Source organism: Glycine max, chromosome 20 (assembly GCF_000004515.6).
Source record: "Glycine max cultivar Williams 82 chromosome 20, Glycine_max_v4.0, whole genome shotgun sequence".
Taxonomy (NCBI): Eukaryota; Viridiplantae; Streptophyta; class Magnoliopsida; order Fabales; family Fabaceae; genus Glycine; species Glycine max.
Genome location: NC_038256.2, coordinates 11,486,851 through 11,505,080, shown reverse-complemented (window position 1 = coordinate 11,505,080; position 18,230 = coordinate 11,486,851). Strand labels below are relative to the sequence as shown.

Here is an 18,230-nt window from a genome sequence, read left to right as displayed (position 1 = left end):
ACACAACAGAACGTCGGTTCTTCTTTTAGTCCGGGTTTAGATGATTTTTATAACTATTCCAAATTAGGTTAAATTCAAATTTTGGCCCTATATAAGAAAAAAAAGTTTTTGAATTTATCCCACAAAAAAATCTTTTAAAATTAGTTCTTTTTATATACAAGGAAAAAATAGGATAATAATTAGACCAATTTTATGAGTTATTTTTTAACAAAAGTATTCTTATTTTAAAAAATCTTCAACTAATGTTTTTTTTATGGATTTTTTTTATCTCTTTCTATCCTTTCTATTTTTTAAAATTTTAATTTCAATATTTTTTAAAAAAATTAACAATTGTTAAATTAGTCTTATGTCACAATATAAGTTATTTATCATAAATTTTAATTATATAAAAAACATTTATTTGGCTTCTTGCATTGACGAGGTGGATTTATCCCCTAACTTATTAAATTGTTATTGTTTATTAAAAGCACTAAAGGAAATAATGCATTACCACACCTTCCTTGATTGTCAAATTATTTTTTTAATTTTTAATAAGTAAAATTGCAAATTTGGTCCCCCTAATTGTCTCCAATTTCGATTTTAGTCCTCATTTAAATTTATTAATGAATTTAGCCCCCCATTTATGCCCAATCCCGTAAATTTGGTCATGGAACCCAAATTTGGATGTTAACTGTTACACATGAACATTGGTTACCACGTGTTATATTCTGATTGGACCATAAATAGGTGTGCCATTTTAATCGAGTGTGGTAATTTTTTTTACCCCCACCCTAAAAGCTTATCAGAAAATCTCTAAACATTGAGTTTGGTCTTCACTAAACTGCAAAAACTCAAACAAAAACAAAATTTGACACACTAACAAATCATGCATTAATCAAATATTCAGAACCAAATGGTAAAAAGGTGAAAACATTAAGACCACGATCGCATTCATTCATACCAGGCTTCTTTTTCTTCTGAAACGCCGTCGCATAACAAGTCCTCGTAGGAGAGCCAAAAGTTAAGGCTGCCGACGCCACAAAAGATTTTGGAGTATTCACAAGCGGTGTTTCAGGAGTCGAAGAAAACCTAGATCGTGGCGTCGAGCGCCGGAAGATCCAACACCAAAAAGGTAGAGGTGTGTGGCACATGGAAGCTCGCGAAAATCTCCCCATAGTCCTCAAAGCGCGACGAGAGGGAGTGGTGGTGGTGGCTGTCGGTGAACTTTGCCATGCCATCGTAGACATGGTCGTATAGAGTTTTCGTCGGGAAACTGTCGACACTGGTGGTGATTTTCTTGTGTGGTGGTTGCCAAGAATGCCCCATGTTTCCATGAGAAACATTAGGGTTCTTATGCTTTCGCTCTCGGTTAAAATGGTGCACCTGTTTATGGTCCAATCAGAATGTGACATGTGACAATCAATTTTCGTTTGTAACAATCAATGTCCAAATCTGGACTTGGGGACCAAATTTACAGGATTAAACATAAATGGGGTACTAAATTCATTAATAAATTTAAAGAGGGACTAAAATCGAAATTGAAAATAACTAGGGGACAAAATTTGCAATTTTTCCTTTTTAATATATATATAATAAAATTTATATTTTAATTATGGGTTCATGGATTATTTCAATGACTAAACAGATCTATACATCTAAACCCGTGACCCAATCCGTACATGAATGATTTTGTTGAATTTGATTTAGTTTTAATCCAAATACATAAATGATCCAACTTAACCCAAATTGTTCAAATTAATTTAGATCAGTTTGAGTTCGCACGTGACCTATCCCTATGAACACCCCCATCATTTGATCATATTTTTGTTATATTAGCCTTTTATTTATTAAATGAAAAGATGAAAAGAGCATTTGGACCCGAAAAGATATGACTTCACCCATGGTTGTTAAAATCGCGATTTAACTCGTAAAATCGTACAATTTTACTATTCTACCAAGGGTCAGCGAGTTAAATCGGAAGTAGAATCGAAATCGGAGTAGACTTGTCCGATTTAGCGCAAACTCGAACGAGTTTAGGTAGAATCGCGAGTCCGCGACGAGTCCGCGAGTTCATGAAATTTTCGAAACAGCGTCATTTTGAAGCATAACTACTCCTTTACTCACGAGTCGCGACTCCGTGGTCGTGTTGTGCTGAAGCTGCTACTCACCGTTATTCTGCTTTGAAAGCCCTCACTCGCAGTCCTCAGTCGTGGTCCTCCGTCCTCCGTCGCCGTCGCTGCCTCGCGGTCCTCCGTCGCCGTCGCTCCAAGCTTCGCTTCAAGTCACAACAATAAGGTAATTTCTCCTCTGAGTCCTCTTCTTTCTCAATACAATTGCATAACACAACCGAAAGACATTTTTCCTTTGCACCTCTTTTTCTTTTTTATGTACCTTTACACCTCTTGATTTGCTTGTGTTTGGAAAATTAGAAACTGTTGAAGTTAGGCAATAAATATTGTTGGTTACTAAAGGGGAACACAGGGAAGGTTGAAATCCCTTTTGATGATACGAGGCTTGCTTTCACTGTTTCTTGCATTTTGCATTCCTTTGCCGCAACGATCAAGATGGTAATGAAATCAAAAAATGAAAGATGGTAGTGAAATGAATAGAAAGGAACAAAACAAATTAGATACATTTCAATTTCTAATGTATATTCCTTATAGAGTTTTGGTATAGAAATTTATCGCTTAAAATTAAGTACCATTTAGTTTTGAGGCAATCATAAATAACTTGTTTTTCTTTTTCTTGTAATGTTTTCATTGTTATCTGTTTGGTTTGTCATGCCTACTACTCTGATAAAATAAAGTACCATTTAGGGTGCACATAAGATAGTCGATGATATGCACATTTATTTTTCTATGATGAATTTTGTGCTTTTAAGGGCAATTATTAGGTGAATGTGTTTGCCTTTGTGTGTATGGACTCATGTATTGATGTGTGTATATGTTTATATTGGCTTTGTCTTGTAAATTTGTTTCTGTGTAATCTTGTGCTGACCAGGGAAATGGCAATTGTGATGTACCAATTAGTTTGTTTCCATATTCGTGTTGACAATAACATTTCACGTGTTTTTGCAAGTATAATTAACTTGATTAGGCATTTCTTGTGCCAAATCTGTTGTGTATCAGATAGGAAAGCTTTGGGGCTGTAATTTGAAACCTTTACCTTCATTATCGTTATCTTCCTTTTGAATAAGTTTGTATTTGATTTTGTCAATTTTAGAACTGCTAAGATCTTTTTGCAAAGCTTGTTTTTCCTAAGTCAAAGATAAAACCAATTGTGGTGAACCCGTGCTTTCTAGAAGTGTAAGGGCTTCTGGAGTTAGTACAGTGCACCATTGAGTGTTGTTGAAAAGAGGTGATATAGTTCATAATCTATATTAGACTTTACATTGTTGTTTTATAATAGGACCAGAAGAAACCTGCAATTTTGCTCCATCAGCTGCAAACTGTTTATTTTCTATATAAACTACATTGGATTTGTTTTTCATTTTAACAAGATTTCCCAATCATTTTCCTTATTTCATTTCAATCTTACAACTTACAAGTCATGTTATGTAGTTCTCTTGATATTCCTTTTTCTATTTAATTCTGTCTCCTTAAATTCTCTGCCTTTCCTATTTCTCTGTTTCTGTTATCTCATGCTACGAATTCCAATTTGTGAAGTGTCCTACTTCATTTGTATTTTTTGAAGGCTGTCTGTTCCAAGCAAAAACCAGAGTCCTACTTCATTTTGATTTGTATCTTATGCTACAAATTACAATTTTGATTTGTATATTGACCTTCCATTTTGGTCTTTCAGGTCCATTTTTTTATTTCTTTATTGGTTCTTCTAATAAAAAAATGTCATTAGAAATTACCATTGTTTCCTTCCTTTGTTAGTTTTTTTGTTAAAATAACCATTTGTTTTAATTGAAATTTAATAGTAAAAGTTATTTCAATATTTTGAAAAAATGTATAATAATAATAATAAACAAGTAGAATATGATATAAGAGAAAAATTGACAATTGACAATTGTTTGACGTGTAGAATATATAATATGTATATATATATATATATATATATATATATATATATATATATATATATATATTTCATAATATATATAATATGCATGTAGAATATGATATAAGAGAAAAATTGACAATTGTTTGACGTGGATCCTATATGTTTTGTTTTTAAGGCAGGTCCATGCATAAAAAAATTAGAGCATTTCTCCCACATAACATGGTGGATTATTGGATATCATATTTTTAAGGAAAATGAAAGTAACTTTATATTCAGAGATTATTATTCATAAATATTTTGTGAAATTTTAACTTTGCAACAAATTCCTCCCTATGTCCGGGGCACAAGTCGTAGATAGTTTATATTATGAAGCACAATGTGGTATTCAAGATCCTAGTTATGGTTATTGTGGAATTGGGTTTGACCAGTTTGTTGGACTTTTGGTCCAGTTTAATACTTCAAACTTCTAGATGAATCAATTTTGGAGTTTACACTAATTCTTTTTAGTTTTCTTATAAATCTACGCAAACTTCTAGATGAGAAAAAAAGATACAATGGTTGAATCAATTTTGGAGTTTACATTGATTCTTTTTAGATTTGACAAGGCATCCTAATTTGTTTGTAGCCTAATTTGTTTGTAGGCCAATTTGTTATAATGAGTGGAAGTGGATCCAATTCAAGTGGTGGAGATACAACTGCGGGTGGCTCTTCTTCGGTTGCTAGAAGTAAATACAAAAATGCCCCTGGGAATAGGACTGATATTGGGTGGAAACATGGGATTGATGTTGATGGAAGTGGTAAGAAATTCAAATGCAAGTATTGTTCAAAGATTGTGAGTGGTGGAGTTTTTAGATTCAAGCGCCATCTTGCTGGGACTAGAGAAGATTCTGAGCCTTGTGCTACGGTGCCGGATGAGATCAAATTGCTAATGATGAAAATTGTTGCTGATTCTAAAGCAACAAAAGAAAAAAAAAAGAGATTGAATAGTATTGATGAAGATGAAGAAAGTGTTGAGAGGGCAGAGGAGGCAACCAACTTACAAGGACGAAGGGGTTTTGGTTCAAAAGGAAAAGAAGGTAGTGCAAGTAGTGGAAGTGGCAATGTTCAAGCAACTTTGAATCAATTGATGAAAAAAAAAGAGAAACCTTTAGTTGATGAACAAGTTGCTGATTTTTTTTATACAAGTGCCATTCCATTCAATGCTGTCAAAAATCCTGCATTTTTAAAGATGTGTGAGATGATCGGGAAATATGGACCTGGCTATAGACCTCCATCTTATCATGATATTAGAGAGAAGCTATTGAAACAAGCAGTCCAGAAAACTGATGATAGTTTGCAAGAGTTTAGGGATGAGTGGAAGAGAACTGGTTGTTCAATAATGTCTTATGGGTGGACAGATAAAAAAAGGCGTTCAATTTGTAATTTTTTGGTGAACAGCCCAAAAGGAACAATATTTCTGTATTCCTTAGACACTTCTGACATCTCAAAAACAACTGACAAAGTTTTTAAGATGTTAGATGATGTTGTCAAATTTGTTGGAGAAGAGAATGTAGTTCAAGTGATTACTGATAATGCTGCAAATTTCAAAGCAGCAGGAGAATTGTTGATGCATACTCGGCCGCATTTGTATTGGACTCCATGTGCTGCCCATTGCATTGATATGATACTCGAGGACTTGGAGAAACATTTGAAGGTTCATGAAGTTACTATAAAGAAGGGAAGAAATATAACAACTTATATATATGGTAGAACAATGCTTATTAGCATGCTCAAGAAGTACACAAATGGTAGGGACTTGGTTAGACCAGGTATGACTAGATTTGCAACTGCTTACTTGACTTTAGCTTGTCTCCATGAAATGAAAGCATCTTTGATGAGGTTGTTCAGTTCTGAGGAGTGAAAAAAAAGTAAGTTTGGAACTTCACAGGAGGGGAGAAAAGTAGAAGATTCAGTTTTGGATAATAGATTTTGGAAGAATGTATCCATATGCCTCAAAGCTGCTGCCCCTCTTATGGTAGTCCTTCGATTGGTGGATTCTGATCAACAACCTGCCATGGGTTTCATATATGTTGAGATGGATTGTGCAAAGGAAAGGATTAAAAGTAACTTCAATAATGTGAAGAAAAAGTAAGTTTTTTGAATTAAAAATATAGTTTACTTTATTTATCTATGTGACTATGCCTAATTCTAAATTTATTTTATTTTATTTATCTGTGTAATTATGAACCTGTTTGGGAAATTATTGATAAGAGGTGGGAGAACCAACTTTATAGGCCTTTGCATGCAGCTGCATATTATCTTAATCCTCAATTGCATTTTGAAGATGATTTTAAAAAAGATAATGGAGAAGTGAAAGAAGGATTATTTATTTGTATGATGAGATTGGTAAAGGATGTTGGGGTAAGGAACAAAATTAATGGGCAGCTTCTTGAATTTCATTTTGCCAAAGGTCTTTTTTCTATGGAGAATGCAATAAACTCTAGGAAGACTATGCCACTTGTAGAATGGTGGGAAATGTTCGGGGATGGATGTCCAGAATTAAAGTGGTTTGCTATTCGTGTTTTGAGCTTAACTTGCAGTTCTTCTGGATGTGAGCGTAATTGGAGCTCATTTGAAATGGTAATTGAACTTCATGACTTTATTTGTGTTTATTAATATTTGTTTTTGTTTAGTTTGCACTCTAGACTCTAGTTAAGTTATAAACTTTGACTTTTTATTATTTATAGGTTCATACAAAAAGGAGAAATCGTTTGCATCAAAAGAAAATGAATGACTTAGTTTATGTCATGTACAACTTGAAGCTCAAAAGTAGACAAACAAGAAAAACAGTTGCTCTTCCATTTGAAGATATGGAATCTGATGATGAGTGGATAACACAAGAGGGAGATGATATATTTGATGAAGACAATTTTCAAGTTGAGCAAGAGCAACCTTTAGGAGAAAGTGGTAGCGGAAGTAATGTTGATTTGGTTGGAGGAAGTTTAACTGATCCAACTTTGGTTGCATTTGATATTGACAATTTGGTATTGAATGACAATGTTGAAGATGATTTTTCAACTGAGGAAGAGCTAGAAAATGATGGAGATGAAAATGATGGTGGTGGTGATGATATTGGAGATGATTTTATTAGATGATTGATGGACATTTGAATTATTTTTTTAAGTGTTTTTATTTTAAGAACTTATGTTTTGTATTGTATGAATTTATGTTAAATTGAGTGTGAATTTATGTTAAATTGAGTGTGAATTTATTTAAGAACTTATGTTTTGTATTGTATGAATTTATGTTAAATTGAGTGTGAATTTATGTTAAATTGAGTGTGGATTGTGGACTATGTTAGTTTATTGAATTATTGTTAAGGTTTATTATTTTTATTTATTTTAGGGTTGAAATATTTACTTATGATTTTATATAAAAGAATATTAATATATTCTTTTATTTGAGTAAACTCTTACAATTCTACGATTCGATTCAACGAGTCGAGTTTACGAAGCCTCCACGATTCTATGTAGAATCGCGAGTTTGATAACCTTGACTTCACCCATGTTATAAACGTCCCTCCATTTTTCAATTAATAATGAGTTGTTTTCGTGTATCAAGTTATTTTGAATTGAATAAGTCCAAAAATTATAACTATACTAAATTTTAATAAAAAAAGGTAAATTATGTTTAATCTCCGTCAATTCCTTTCTTTTTTATCAAAATTAATTTTAACTCTTATACTTTGAAAACAATTATTCTTATCCTTATGCATTTTTATATAATAATCAAATTCCGTCGCTCAATATAAAATTTTGAGAGCTAAACTAAAAAATAAAATGAGTCAAAAAATAGAAAAAAACTAAAAAATTTCCAATATAAAATAATAAAAATAAAAAAAAAACTTAAATATATATTTTCCAGTAACTTAATGTTTTTTTATTTTCATCCCTATAAAAAATTATTTTAATTCTTATAAAATATATTTATTATCCTTAAAATATTAAATGACACTTTAAACAATAAAAAAATATTATTTAAATCATATTAAAATTTTAAAAAGAATAAATATATTTTACAAAAGAACTAAAATGAAAAAAAAATACAAATTTACATGTACAAAAAAAAAAGTTAAATTAAAGAAATAAAAAATATATTTAACCCCAAACCAAAATCATCATTTTCAAAATACAGATACTAAAGCCAGTCTTAATAATAAAAAGTAACTTTTTTTTTTTGTTTTGGTGAATGAAAAAACTAAAGTAACTTAACTAAATAATTTTGTTTAAGCTTGAGCAGTTCATTTATGACTGGAATCCGAAGAAGGTCAATGAAACTCGTGAGAATCTCTTCATTTTTATTTATTTATTAATTAATTAATCTTCCTGAAACTGTGGTTTAACCCACCAATAACTCACCACCTTCCTCACATTCACCTAGGATTGGATTGTCCCCACTTTCTGAAAGTAATAAAATCAGGATAATCTTCAACTCTCTGTCCCTTTTCTCCTTCTCGCTTTCTTTCTTCCCACCTTTTCTCTGTTTCTTCTTCTTCTTCCATTAGTTCCTGCTGAAAGTCCTAACACAACACCACCCTTCTTCATCTTCTTATGTTTTTGACTTGTGGCCACCACTGTGACCCATTTCTGTATCTTCTGGCAAGGTTCTATCCGTTTCTTCTTTTGGATCACCCTTTTCACTGTTCGACTCCTTCTTGCTATCTGCTTCGTCAATCTGATTATTCATGGGTATGTGTTATTTTTTGATTTGGGTTGTGCTTTTTCTATTACCCTTTTGATTTGTGTTTGTGAAGTTTCTTCCTTTTATTGTCCATATTTATAAAATTCTGTTTTCCCATTTCTTCTTTTGGATTACCCTTTTCACTGTTCAACTCCTTTTTGCTTATATGCTTCGTCAATCTGATTCATGGGTCTGTGTTGTTTTGTGATTTGGGTTGGGCTTTTTCTATTACCCTTTTGATTTGTGATTGTGAAGTTTCTTTCTTTTTTTGTCCATGTTTATAAAAATGTTTCTTTTTTTGCTTGGTGATGTTGTGTGTGTGTGTGTGGTGGTGGTTGTCGTGTGTTTGTGTGTTTCATCAATTAGCTTGGTAATTTCTTATTATCAATTTATCTAATGTTTCTGTGTTTTCTTATTTCGTTTTTGTCTATCTGAAAGCTGCAACATTTCCATGAAGGATTGATAAAGCAAATCTTTTTGAATCATCATCGAGTTTGTGCTTATGTTACTTCTGTTTTCATGTTTGATTCGTGGGTGGGTTTGACCTGTACATATCTGATCTAGTAGTTTGTGGTGATTTGTCCTTGTAATTGAAATTTTAAAGTTTGTTCTTGTGTTGATTTACCAGTTTGAGACACTTTTTATTGATGTTTTTAGCTTATATTGTTGTTGCTGGATGTGAATGGTAGAAGTTTCTATTTTTGAAACTTTCTGATCTAAAGATTATCGTTATCTGACAAAGTATTTTTATTTTATTTTTGAACCGTGTTAATTGTTCTTTGATTTATTGCTTCTTGCAGGTGAAAAGCTAATTTGTTCACTTGAATAGGTGTACAGTGCTAAAGGGTTAAGTTTGAAACCTAGCCTGCTAGTTGCATCATCAGGTCAAATCCATAACTTTCTGGGAATCAAACGATGATGATGTTTGAAGATATGGGTTTTTGTGGGGATTTGGATATGTTTTCTGCTCCCCTTGGAGAAGGGGACATTACCACCCGGCAAACTGAGCCAGAGGTGATAGTTGAGGATGATTATAGTGATGAAGAAATTGATGTAGACGAGCTCGAGAGGAGGATGTGGAGGGACAAAATGCGTCTGAAGCGATTGAAGGAGCAAAGTAAACCTAAGGAAGGAATTGATGCTGTGAAGCAGAGGCAGTCCCAAGAACAAGCAAGGAGGAAAAAGATGTCAAGGGCTCAAGATGGAATCTTGAAGTACATGCTGAAGATGATGGAGGTTTGTAAGGCCCAAGGTTTTGTCTATGGCATTATTCCAGAGAAGGGAAAGCCAGTGACTGGAGCATCTGATAATCTTCGTGAATGGTGGAAGGACAAAGTCCGGTTTGATCGAAATGGTCCTGCTGCCATAACCAAGTATCAAGCTGATAACGCTATTCCGGGGAAGAATGATGGATGCAATCCGATCGGTCCAACACCACACACCTTGCAAGAGCTGCAAGACACAACCTTGGGTTCTCTCTTGTCAGCACTCATGCAGCACTGTGATCCTCCTCAGAGGCGTTATCCATTGGAGAAGGGCGTTCCTCCACCATGGTGGCCTAATGGTAATGAAGAGTGGTGGCCCCAAATAGGTTTGCCTAAAGATCAAGGTCCTCCACCTTACAAGAAACCTCATGACCTGAAGAAGGCATGGAAAGTTGGTGTTCTGACTGCAGTTATCAAGCACATGTCTCCTGATATCGCAAAAATTCGCAAGCTCGTGAGGCAATCCAAATGCCTTCAAGATAAGATGACAGCCAAGGAAAGTGCAACCTGGCTTGCAATAATCAATCAAGAGGAGGCCTTGGCGCGTGAGCTTTACCCGGATTATTGCCCTCCATTAGCAGCCTCTTCTGGAGGTAGTGGATCTATGGTAATCAATGATTGCAATGAGTATGATGTTGAAGGGGGTGACGATGAGCCAAACTTTGACGTCGAAGATCGCAAACCTGAGAATCTTCATGCACCGAATCTTGGGATGGACAGAATGATGGGAAGACTGCCTTCTTTCCCAATCAAGGGAGAGGCTGTTACAAATTTGGATTTCATTCGGAAGAGGAAGATCTCTGGTGACTTCAACATGATAATGGATCAGAAAATTTACACATGCGAACAACCTCAGTGCCCTTACAGTGAAATTCACCATGGTTTTGCTGACAGAAATTCTAGGGACAACCATCGATTGAGTTGTCCTTATAGAGGCAGTGCTTCAACAGATTATGGAGGTTCAAATTTTCATGTTAATGAGGCAAAGCCGGTCATATTCCCCCAACAGTCCTTTGTTCAACCAAAACCTACTACTACTCCGTCTGTTGTTAACTTGGTTCCATCTGTTATTGATCTAACCGGACTCGGAGTTCCAGAAGATGGCAAGAAAATGATCACTGACCTTATGTCAATCTATGATACAAATGTTCAAAGCAACAAAAATCTAAGTTCCAGTAACCATGTATCTGCAGAAAATCCAAACCTTCCTCAGCCAGGCATTCAGCAGCAACATGACAACTTCTTTCGCAGTCAAGGAATCAGTATGGAAGGAAACTTCTTTGAAGAAGCCAACATGTCCAACAACAATCATCACATGTTTGCAAGGGAGGAAGGTCAATTTGACCGGTTCAAAGCTTTGAATGCACCACCCTTTGAGACCAATCACAACAACAACAACTTCCATTTGATGTTTGGTTCCCCTTGTGATTTGGCATCCTTTGATTTCAAGGAGGATATGCAAGGAGGAGTAGTAGGGATGGATGCTCTTCAGAAACAGCCTGATATCTCTATTTGGTACCAGTGAAAATGACAGCTTAAAGCTTGAAACCTCCTCATCATCTTCATCTATCATGGACTCTTTTATTTTCCTTCTAAAAGGGTTGGCACCCCCCTAATCATGTGAAGTTCCTTTGGCCGAAAAAGGGTTTCACTGCAATTTTCTTCACATGTAATCCTGTAGGCCCAGTAGAACTAAATAATATTTTAAGCTTGGCAGGTCTAGTATGTGTTATATACATAATAATAATAATATATAATAAAAACTTGCATGTTACCCATTATATGTAGCTTTGTGAATTGTGATTGTGTGTTTCTATATCAGTGTAGCCATCTTGTTGTTACTTAAATATTATTACTCTTATGTAAGACTGTGACATAAATAAGATTTGATGAAGTTCTCTTCTAAATTTTAGTTAAGAGGTTAAAAAATAAAATTGTTGTTGGATAGATGAATGATTTTGTTTTGTCCATTATTGTGTCCCTTTCTTATGCTTATCCTTTCCCATGTGAAAATGGACCCCATTACAGTTGTTTGGTTTATGCCTAGTTTGAATAATTCCTTTTGGATTGCGTGTTGAGCTTGTGTGTGGTGGGGCCACATCATTGCTAACATCTTTTATTGCTGAGTCATTGGCGTTTTCATTGTTCACCACCATTGAACATGTCTTGTCATGGATAGTGAAAAGGCCATCTCATAAGAAGTCATAACCTGGTCAAGGCGGCTGAACATAATACATACACAAGTGTTTTTATTGTGTGAATTTAATTTGTCTCCCTTAAATTATTATAGTTATTGCTCATTTTAGTCTCTAATTTGATAAGGTTCTTAATTTTGACTTCATAAAATATTACTTGAAGTAGAAAAGAATAAAATGAATGAGAATTCAAGGATTAAGGGTTGTCTTAATTTTTTTTTGTTTGGAGTTAATTTAAAATTAAAGCTCGTAATAAAAAATTTTAAAAAAATGTTTGTGGAGAGCACAAAGTGAGAGGAGAAAGAGAGTGTGAGTCACTTCATAAACAAATTTTTATCCAACTTTTTTAATTTACTTTATAAAAATGAACTTATTCTAAATGATCTTTTAAGAAATAGGCTTTACCCTTTGAAGAATGAATTTATTAGTCACGTATTAAAGTAAAATAATTTTATATTATTATTTAATTACAAATGATTATTAATATGATTTTTAAGATAATCATTATAAAATTAATTTATTTATTATACATGATTAGTGCATGATTTTTTTCTCTTAAAAAATGTTTTATTTAAAGATTTCTATTTTTAAAAAAAGGATTAAACTTTACCTAAATTCATTGCCAATAACAATGTTAAGAATAATAAAAGGGGTTTACTCGATTTTGTGAGTGGCTAGTTTTGGTTTTACCCTTTCAGATGTTCAATTTTTCATGCCAGAAAACCTGCTTTTCCGTGTTATTGGAGGAACTTGTCGAGTTGAAAACTAGTGATGTAGATTGGCACCGGTGTCATAAAATTCAGTGAATACAAGTTTTTGTTTGAAATTGTATTGTAGTTAATAATAGCACGTGTTGAAAAAATTACAAAGGGGTATGAGGTCAGTGTTGACTTAACCCATTGGTTTGAAAAACCAGCAAATAAAGAGCTTTAACTTTTTGTGGTTTGACTTATTTTCTTATTTGGACGAAGAAAACAGTAAAAAAGATAAAGAAATTTTGCTAATTAAATGTTTTTCTAATTGATTTTTTTAAGAATAATGACAATGAATTTCTTAGTTCACTGTAAGATTCATAGGGATTTTTTTTAACAAAAAGTCAAATAGTGATAAGTAGGTAATGACAAAAGCCCCTAACACAGAATATATGTGTATATTTGGATAAAAGTTTGAGTAAATTATTTTTTGCTTTCATAAATTTTTAACTATATTATGCAGAGCTAAACTAGCTCTAATATAAAATTTGATTTAAACCTTAATATTTATACCATTTTGTAATAGCTAATACCCAATCAGTAGCCGTAAAAAAAATAAATACCCAATTAGTATAATACCCAAACCAGTTTACATGCATCTTGATTAATCTATGTTGGGATTAGGGCCTTTACATGTATTTTTCTCAAAATGTAATTAGTTAGCTTACGTAAGAATCAAACTTATGAACATTTAAATTCATAGGGTTGGCGCATAATATAAGGTGCAGTTGTATTCACATAAAAGGAAAATAATCTTATTCAACGGGATAATTTGTATTTGATTTTTATTGTATATAATTTTTTTTAGTCAGTAATAATCACATATTGTGAATAAAATTAATTTTTTATGTAATGAATTAAAAAATACATATGATCTTTTACTTAAAGAAAAAAATATGACAATTTTATTAATGCAATGATTATGTTGACTCTTCAAGTTCATTCGTTTAATAAGCCTTTGTATTATCAAATATCAATATTTTGATATTTAATTATTTCTATAACATATTCGTATGTATTAAAATAAATTAAAGGCTCTATTTAAAAAAGTTAAAGGCTTAATTCCACATTTTACCATTTAATTATCATTATTTTGCAAATTTTACTATTTATGTTTTTGTTTTGCAAATTTTATCATTTATATTTTCAATTTTGCAATTTTACTGTGTTGTTGGTTGCAAAACATCCTTTAGTATAAATTTGTAACTTTTTATTGACACACCAACATTAGTTAAATTTATAAAATAATAAAAGTTAAATGATAAACTGTGTAATTATGACTAAACTAAAATAATTATAAAAGAATCTTACTCAATTAGTTAAGTGATATATATGCAAGAGTTATTATAAACTTCAAGCACATAAAATTTAATTTCTATCAATAAAAAATAGAAAAATACATTCATTACATGAGTTAAATGTGTGGTTTATGCTTGCATGTCATTCTTCTAGTGTTTTTTATTAGCCGAGAAATTAACTTGACCTTATCGTGGAATAATGTTTAAAATGAGAAGTTTTTTACTTAAACTTTTGTTAACATTTGATAAGCTTCCACAATAGGCCCGTTCTTATCTAATTCTAAATAGATCAATTTCTGTTAAAGTTATAATATCTAACAGCAAGAATGATTCCTATAATAATACACCATGTAACTAAATATTGGAAATTAGAATAAATATTCTTTTCCGTAATATGAATTGTTTATTCAGTGTCAAGATTTTAGTATTTTTATTACTATTTTAATTGAAAAGATAACTTGGTGATGCAAAATTCCACCGATTTAGCATCTTAGTAGGCTGACACTTCCAATGCATTATGGAACTTAGTGACCAGATGATTTGTTTCAAAGCACTTTATAAAGAAGACTTGCAATTATGTGTTTGTTCTTTATGGACAGTTGGATGGTTGGCTGTGTATTTATCTATGCTTTGTCGTTTGTGTATGGAGTAATAATAATATTTACACAAATATAACAATTAATTTGTTTTGGTTAAAATTTTAATTAATTATTTAGTTTAAATATACTCCAGAATAGAAATTTCTTTAAATATATTTAACACAATTCAAAACTATTATTAAATAAAAATAATCTTGCATAAATTGATTACACATTCAATAGTCATTATTGACGTGATTTTCTTAGTTCAAGTGCTTCTCTGGCTCTCATTAATATTGTTACAATTATGACCTTCACAACAAAGGATTGACTTCACACTCATTATATTAATTATGAATGTATAATAAAAGGAAATCCCAATTTTGATACAGGCAGCAAAAATAGGCAATGGAAATTCCCTCTTTGATCGGGAATGAAAATGAATAATACTCGATTTTTAAAATTAGGTAGAGAAATGAGGATGAGTATGTACATCTGTTCTCTATTCATATTTGATTTAATTAAATTATTTGTATTTTATTTAATAATTAAATTATTTGTATTTTATGTAATAATTAAATTATTTGTATTTTATGTAACATAGATTACTTAATTAAAAATCAAATGTTGTTGTTTATAGAATTTTTTTCTTGGATATATACAATGCTATTTCATAGAAAATTAAATGTTGTTTCATTTTTTTTCTTAAAATTAAATTTTTATATTTTAATTTTATTTTGAAAAATTATAGGATAGATACGGTTATATCCGATACCTGTCGTACCCACTGGATACGGGAATGAGAACCAAAAATCATACCCATTAAAAATAGGAACATGAAACCATATATACCTGTGTGTGTCGTGCCCCCATTGCCATGTCTTTAATTACCTACAAATATTAGGAGTTTGAACCTAGAAGTTGTTACTGTTAAGAAGAATTTATCCAATCACCACTATTACCCAAGTATTTTTCTGACAGCTATATACAATGTCAAAATCCAAAAATTATTGTAGACGTGCACCAAGAACATGTTCTTGTTCTCAATCTTTGTTCTCAATCTTGAAGGGCATTTAGGACCACTCCCTTTGGTCTTCCAGTTATTGTAAAGGACAAACCTATTTATGGCCATAGGTCCTACACACTTATCTGACAAAAGAACATGCAGGGTTCTAAGTGCAAGCACCTGGACACTTTGCAACGCTTTTTTTTTTTTTTATCAATTCCACAAGAAACAAACACCAATTATAGTCCACAAACATGTATGAAGATATATATGTCAAACAAATTGAAAGTACTTGTGGATAAAACTTTAGTTTACTTAAACAATCGATCAGAGTTAAGTTTAGTAGAAGGTGCAAGTCTCTCTCACAATCACAATATAAGTGAGTTTAGGTTCCAATCTATGCTAAAAGAGGTATTTATATTTAATACTCAATCATGTATCCTCTAACAGGATTGCTTCTTGCTTGTTGGAGGGATTGCTTATTAAATCCAAATAGATAGAATATAAAAGAAAAAACATACACAAAAAAGTGGCAATCATACTGAAAGACTTGTTAGCTTTTGAGAAGTGGTTGACTTTTTAGTACACACACAATAAATTAAATTCTTGATTGATACTTAAGGATCTGATGTAGCACATAAAGGAAGAAACTGGATTGGGATCCCAGTCTATGCTTTTTTGTCTTTGTTTTACTTAAATATAAAGGAAGACAACAACAACATTGTTGGCCATATGGGTTTCTTTTGGTGTGTCCTACGATAAAACAGAAATAAAAATGAAGGTGAGAAGTCTTATCTTCTTAGACGATCTCTAACGCAGGGTGTTTCATAAATTGCTTAAAATTAAGTAATATTGTTTAACAATTTTTTATAATTGGAATAGATAACTTGACAATGGGTTATTTAAGTGAGTTATTTATTTAAGTAATTGTTGTTTAATTCATTCTTATCAATTAAAAAATCATTTTTCAATTATAAAATTTCATGTGATTCAAGTTAAATACTCATTCTAACAACTTTAGTATTAAAGTAACTTTTTGTGTAAAGTTTTTAAATTTATGATATCGTAGGGCTAAAAATTTTAGATAATCAACTAATTTAAACAATCATATATATTATAGATACTCTTAAAAATAAAAAGCGCCACAGTTTCTTCCCATATTTAGTTGACAATCTGATTGTTTATATAATAAACATCTTGATCGGTTTAAGCTTTATTAAATTAGAAAAATTAGAAATTAATGAGAAAGCAAATACAATGTCTTTTTATCACCACAATTGTTCCAGCCACACATAGCAAGATTGTACATATGACTCCATCTAAATTTAATTACCATAAATTGAAGTGGGCCATTCTATATCTGCTGTTCTACATAATTGTGAGCAACTTTTTCACTATCAGCATTGCAGCCCACCTATAACATCACTACTTTTTATTCTAAAAACTAATTGATATAGAGTTATACAATGGCTTAAACCAGCTGAAAAATTAAAAAATTAGTTAGGAGCTGAAAACCAATTGAAAATTTTTAAGTCTATTTATTATATTATAAGTATTTTGTAAAATTAATTATTGAAATAATTAAAAAATATAAAATGACATATTTAAAAAAGATTATAAAGAAATTGAATAAATATTGTGAGAATAAAATGAAATAAAATATAAAAAATTAGAAGTTAGAGTTTTAAAAATTTCTATTTCAAGTAGTATTTTAAAAAAAAGTTAGAGGCGAACTAATAAGAAATGCTAGATGTTACTTAAAAAAATTTATTTATCAAATAACTACTTTTTTTCAACTAATAAAAAATAAAAAGTTAATTAAAATAACTTGTATAATGTCGCTAAACTATTTTCCCTCTTTCCTTTTTTTTTAAAAAAAAAATATATTCAAACGGGTATAAAAAAATGCGAATGATTCTAAAAGCACGAAATAGGTCAAATTTCTGAAGTGACAAACTCGTTGATAGCGACTGCTTCTTGATTAATTACACAGATTTTGGCAATTACCAAATGAAAAAGGTAATAAGTTTTTCATAGGTTCTATTCGCTTTTGATGTTCTTTTTATCAGCCCGTGATTTATCCATATGTTACATCGTTGAAGTTATACTCATACATTGTGCTCTCACTTTATATGAAAGAACCTTATTATTCAATGGGACCAACGTACTAAACAATTTTTCTGTTAGGTTTGAAATCAAGTGCCAACTAATTTAGTTTTAGGGTCATGTAATTTTAGAAGTAAGATGCTTACCTCTCCAACCAAAATGACATATTAACCTATTACAGATAAAATAATTACTAAAAAGGTTTAATATTTTGTGAATCATACTTTTACTAAATTTTTAATTAGGTTTCTGATTATTTTTTTAATTGGTTTCTTAAACTTTAATTTCTTTTTACTTAGGTCTTTTTGTCTAATTACCGTTATA

General features: G+C 31.4%; 2 protein-coding genes across 2 annotated transcripts; both read left to right on the top strand.

Annotated features, from left to right (window-relative positions):
* The first annotated feature begins 4,642 nt into the window (after positions 1-4,642).
* LOC102661778 (uncharacterized) lies at positions 4,643-5,887 on the top strand. Its single transcript, XM_006606692.1, has one exon. It carries the CDS (start codon positions 4,643-4,645, stop codon positions 5,885-5,887), a length of 1,245 nt encoding a protein of 414 aa, XP_006606755.1.
* A 2,477-nt stretch (positions 5,888-8,364) lies between these two features.
* Positions 8,365-11,878, top strand: LOC100777079 (protein ETHYLENE INSENSITIVE 3). The gene is made up of 2 exons (XM_003555612.5): positions 8,365-8,714; positions 9,507-11,878. Exon 2 carries the CDS (start codon positions 9,622-9,624, stop codon positions 11,494-11,496), a length of 1,875 nt encoding a protein of 624 aa, XP_003555660.1. The 5' UTR covers positions 8,365-8,714; positions 9,507-9,621; the 3' UTR covers positions 11,497-11,878.
* Positions 11,879-18,230: the final 6,352 nt, after the last annotated feature.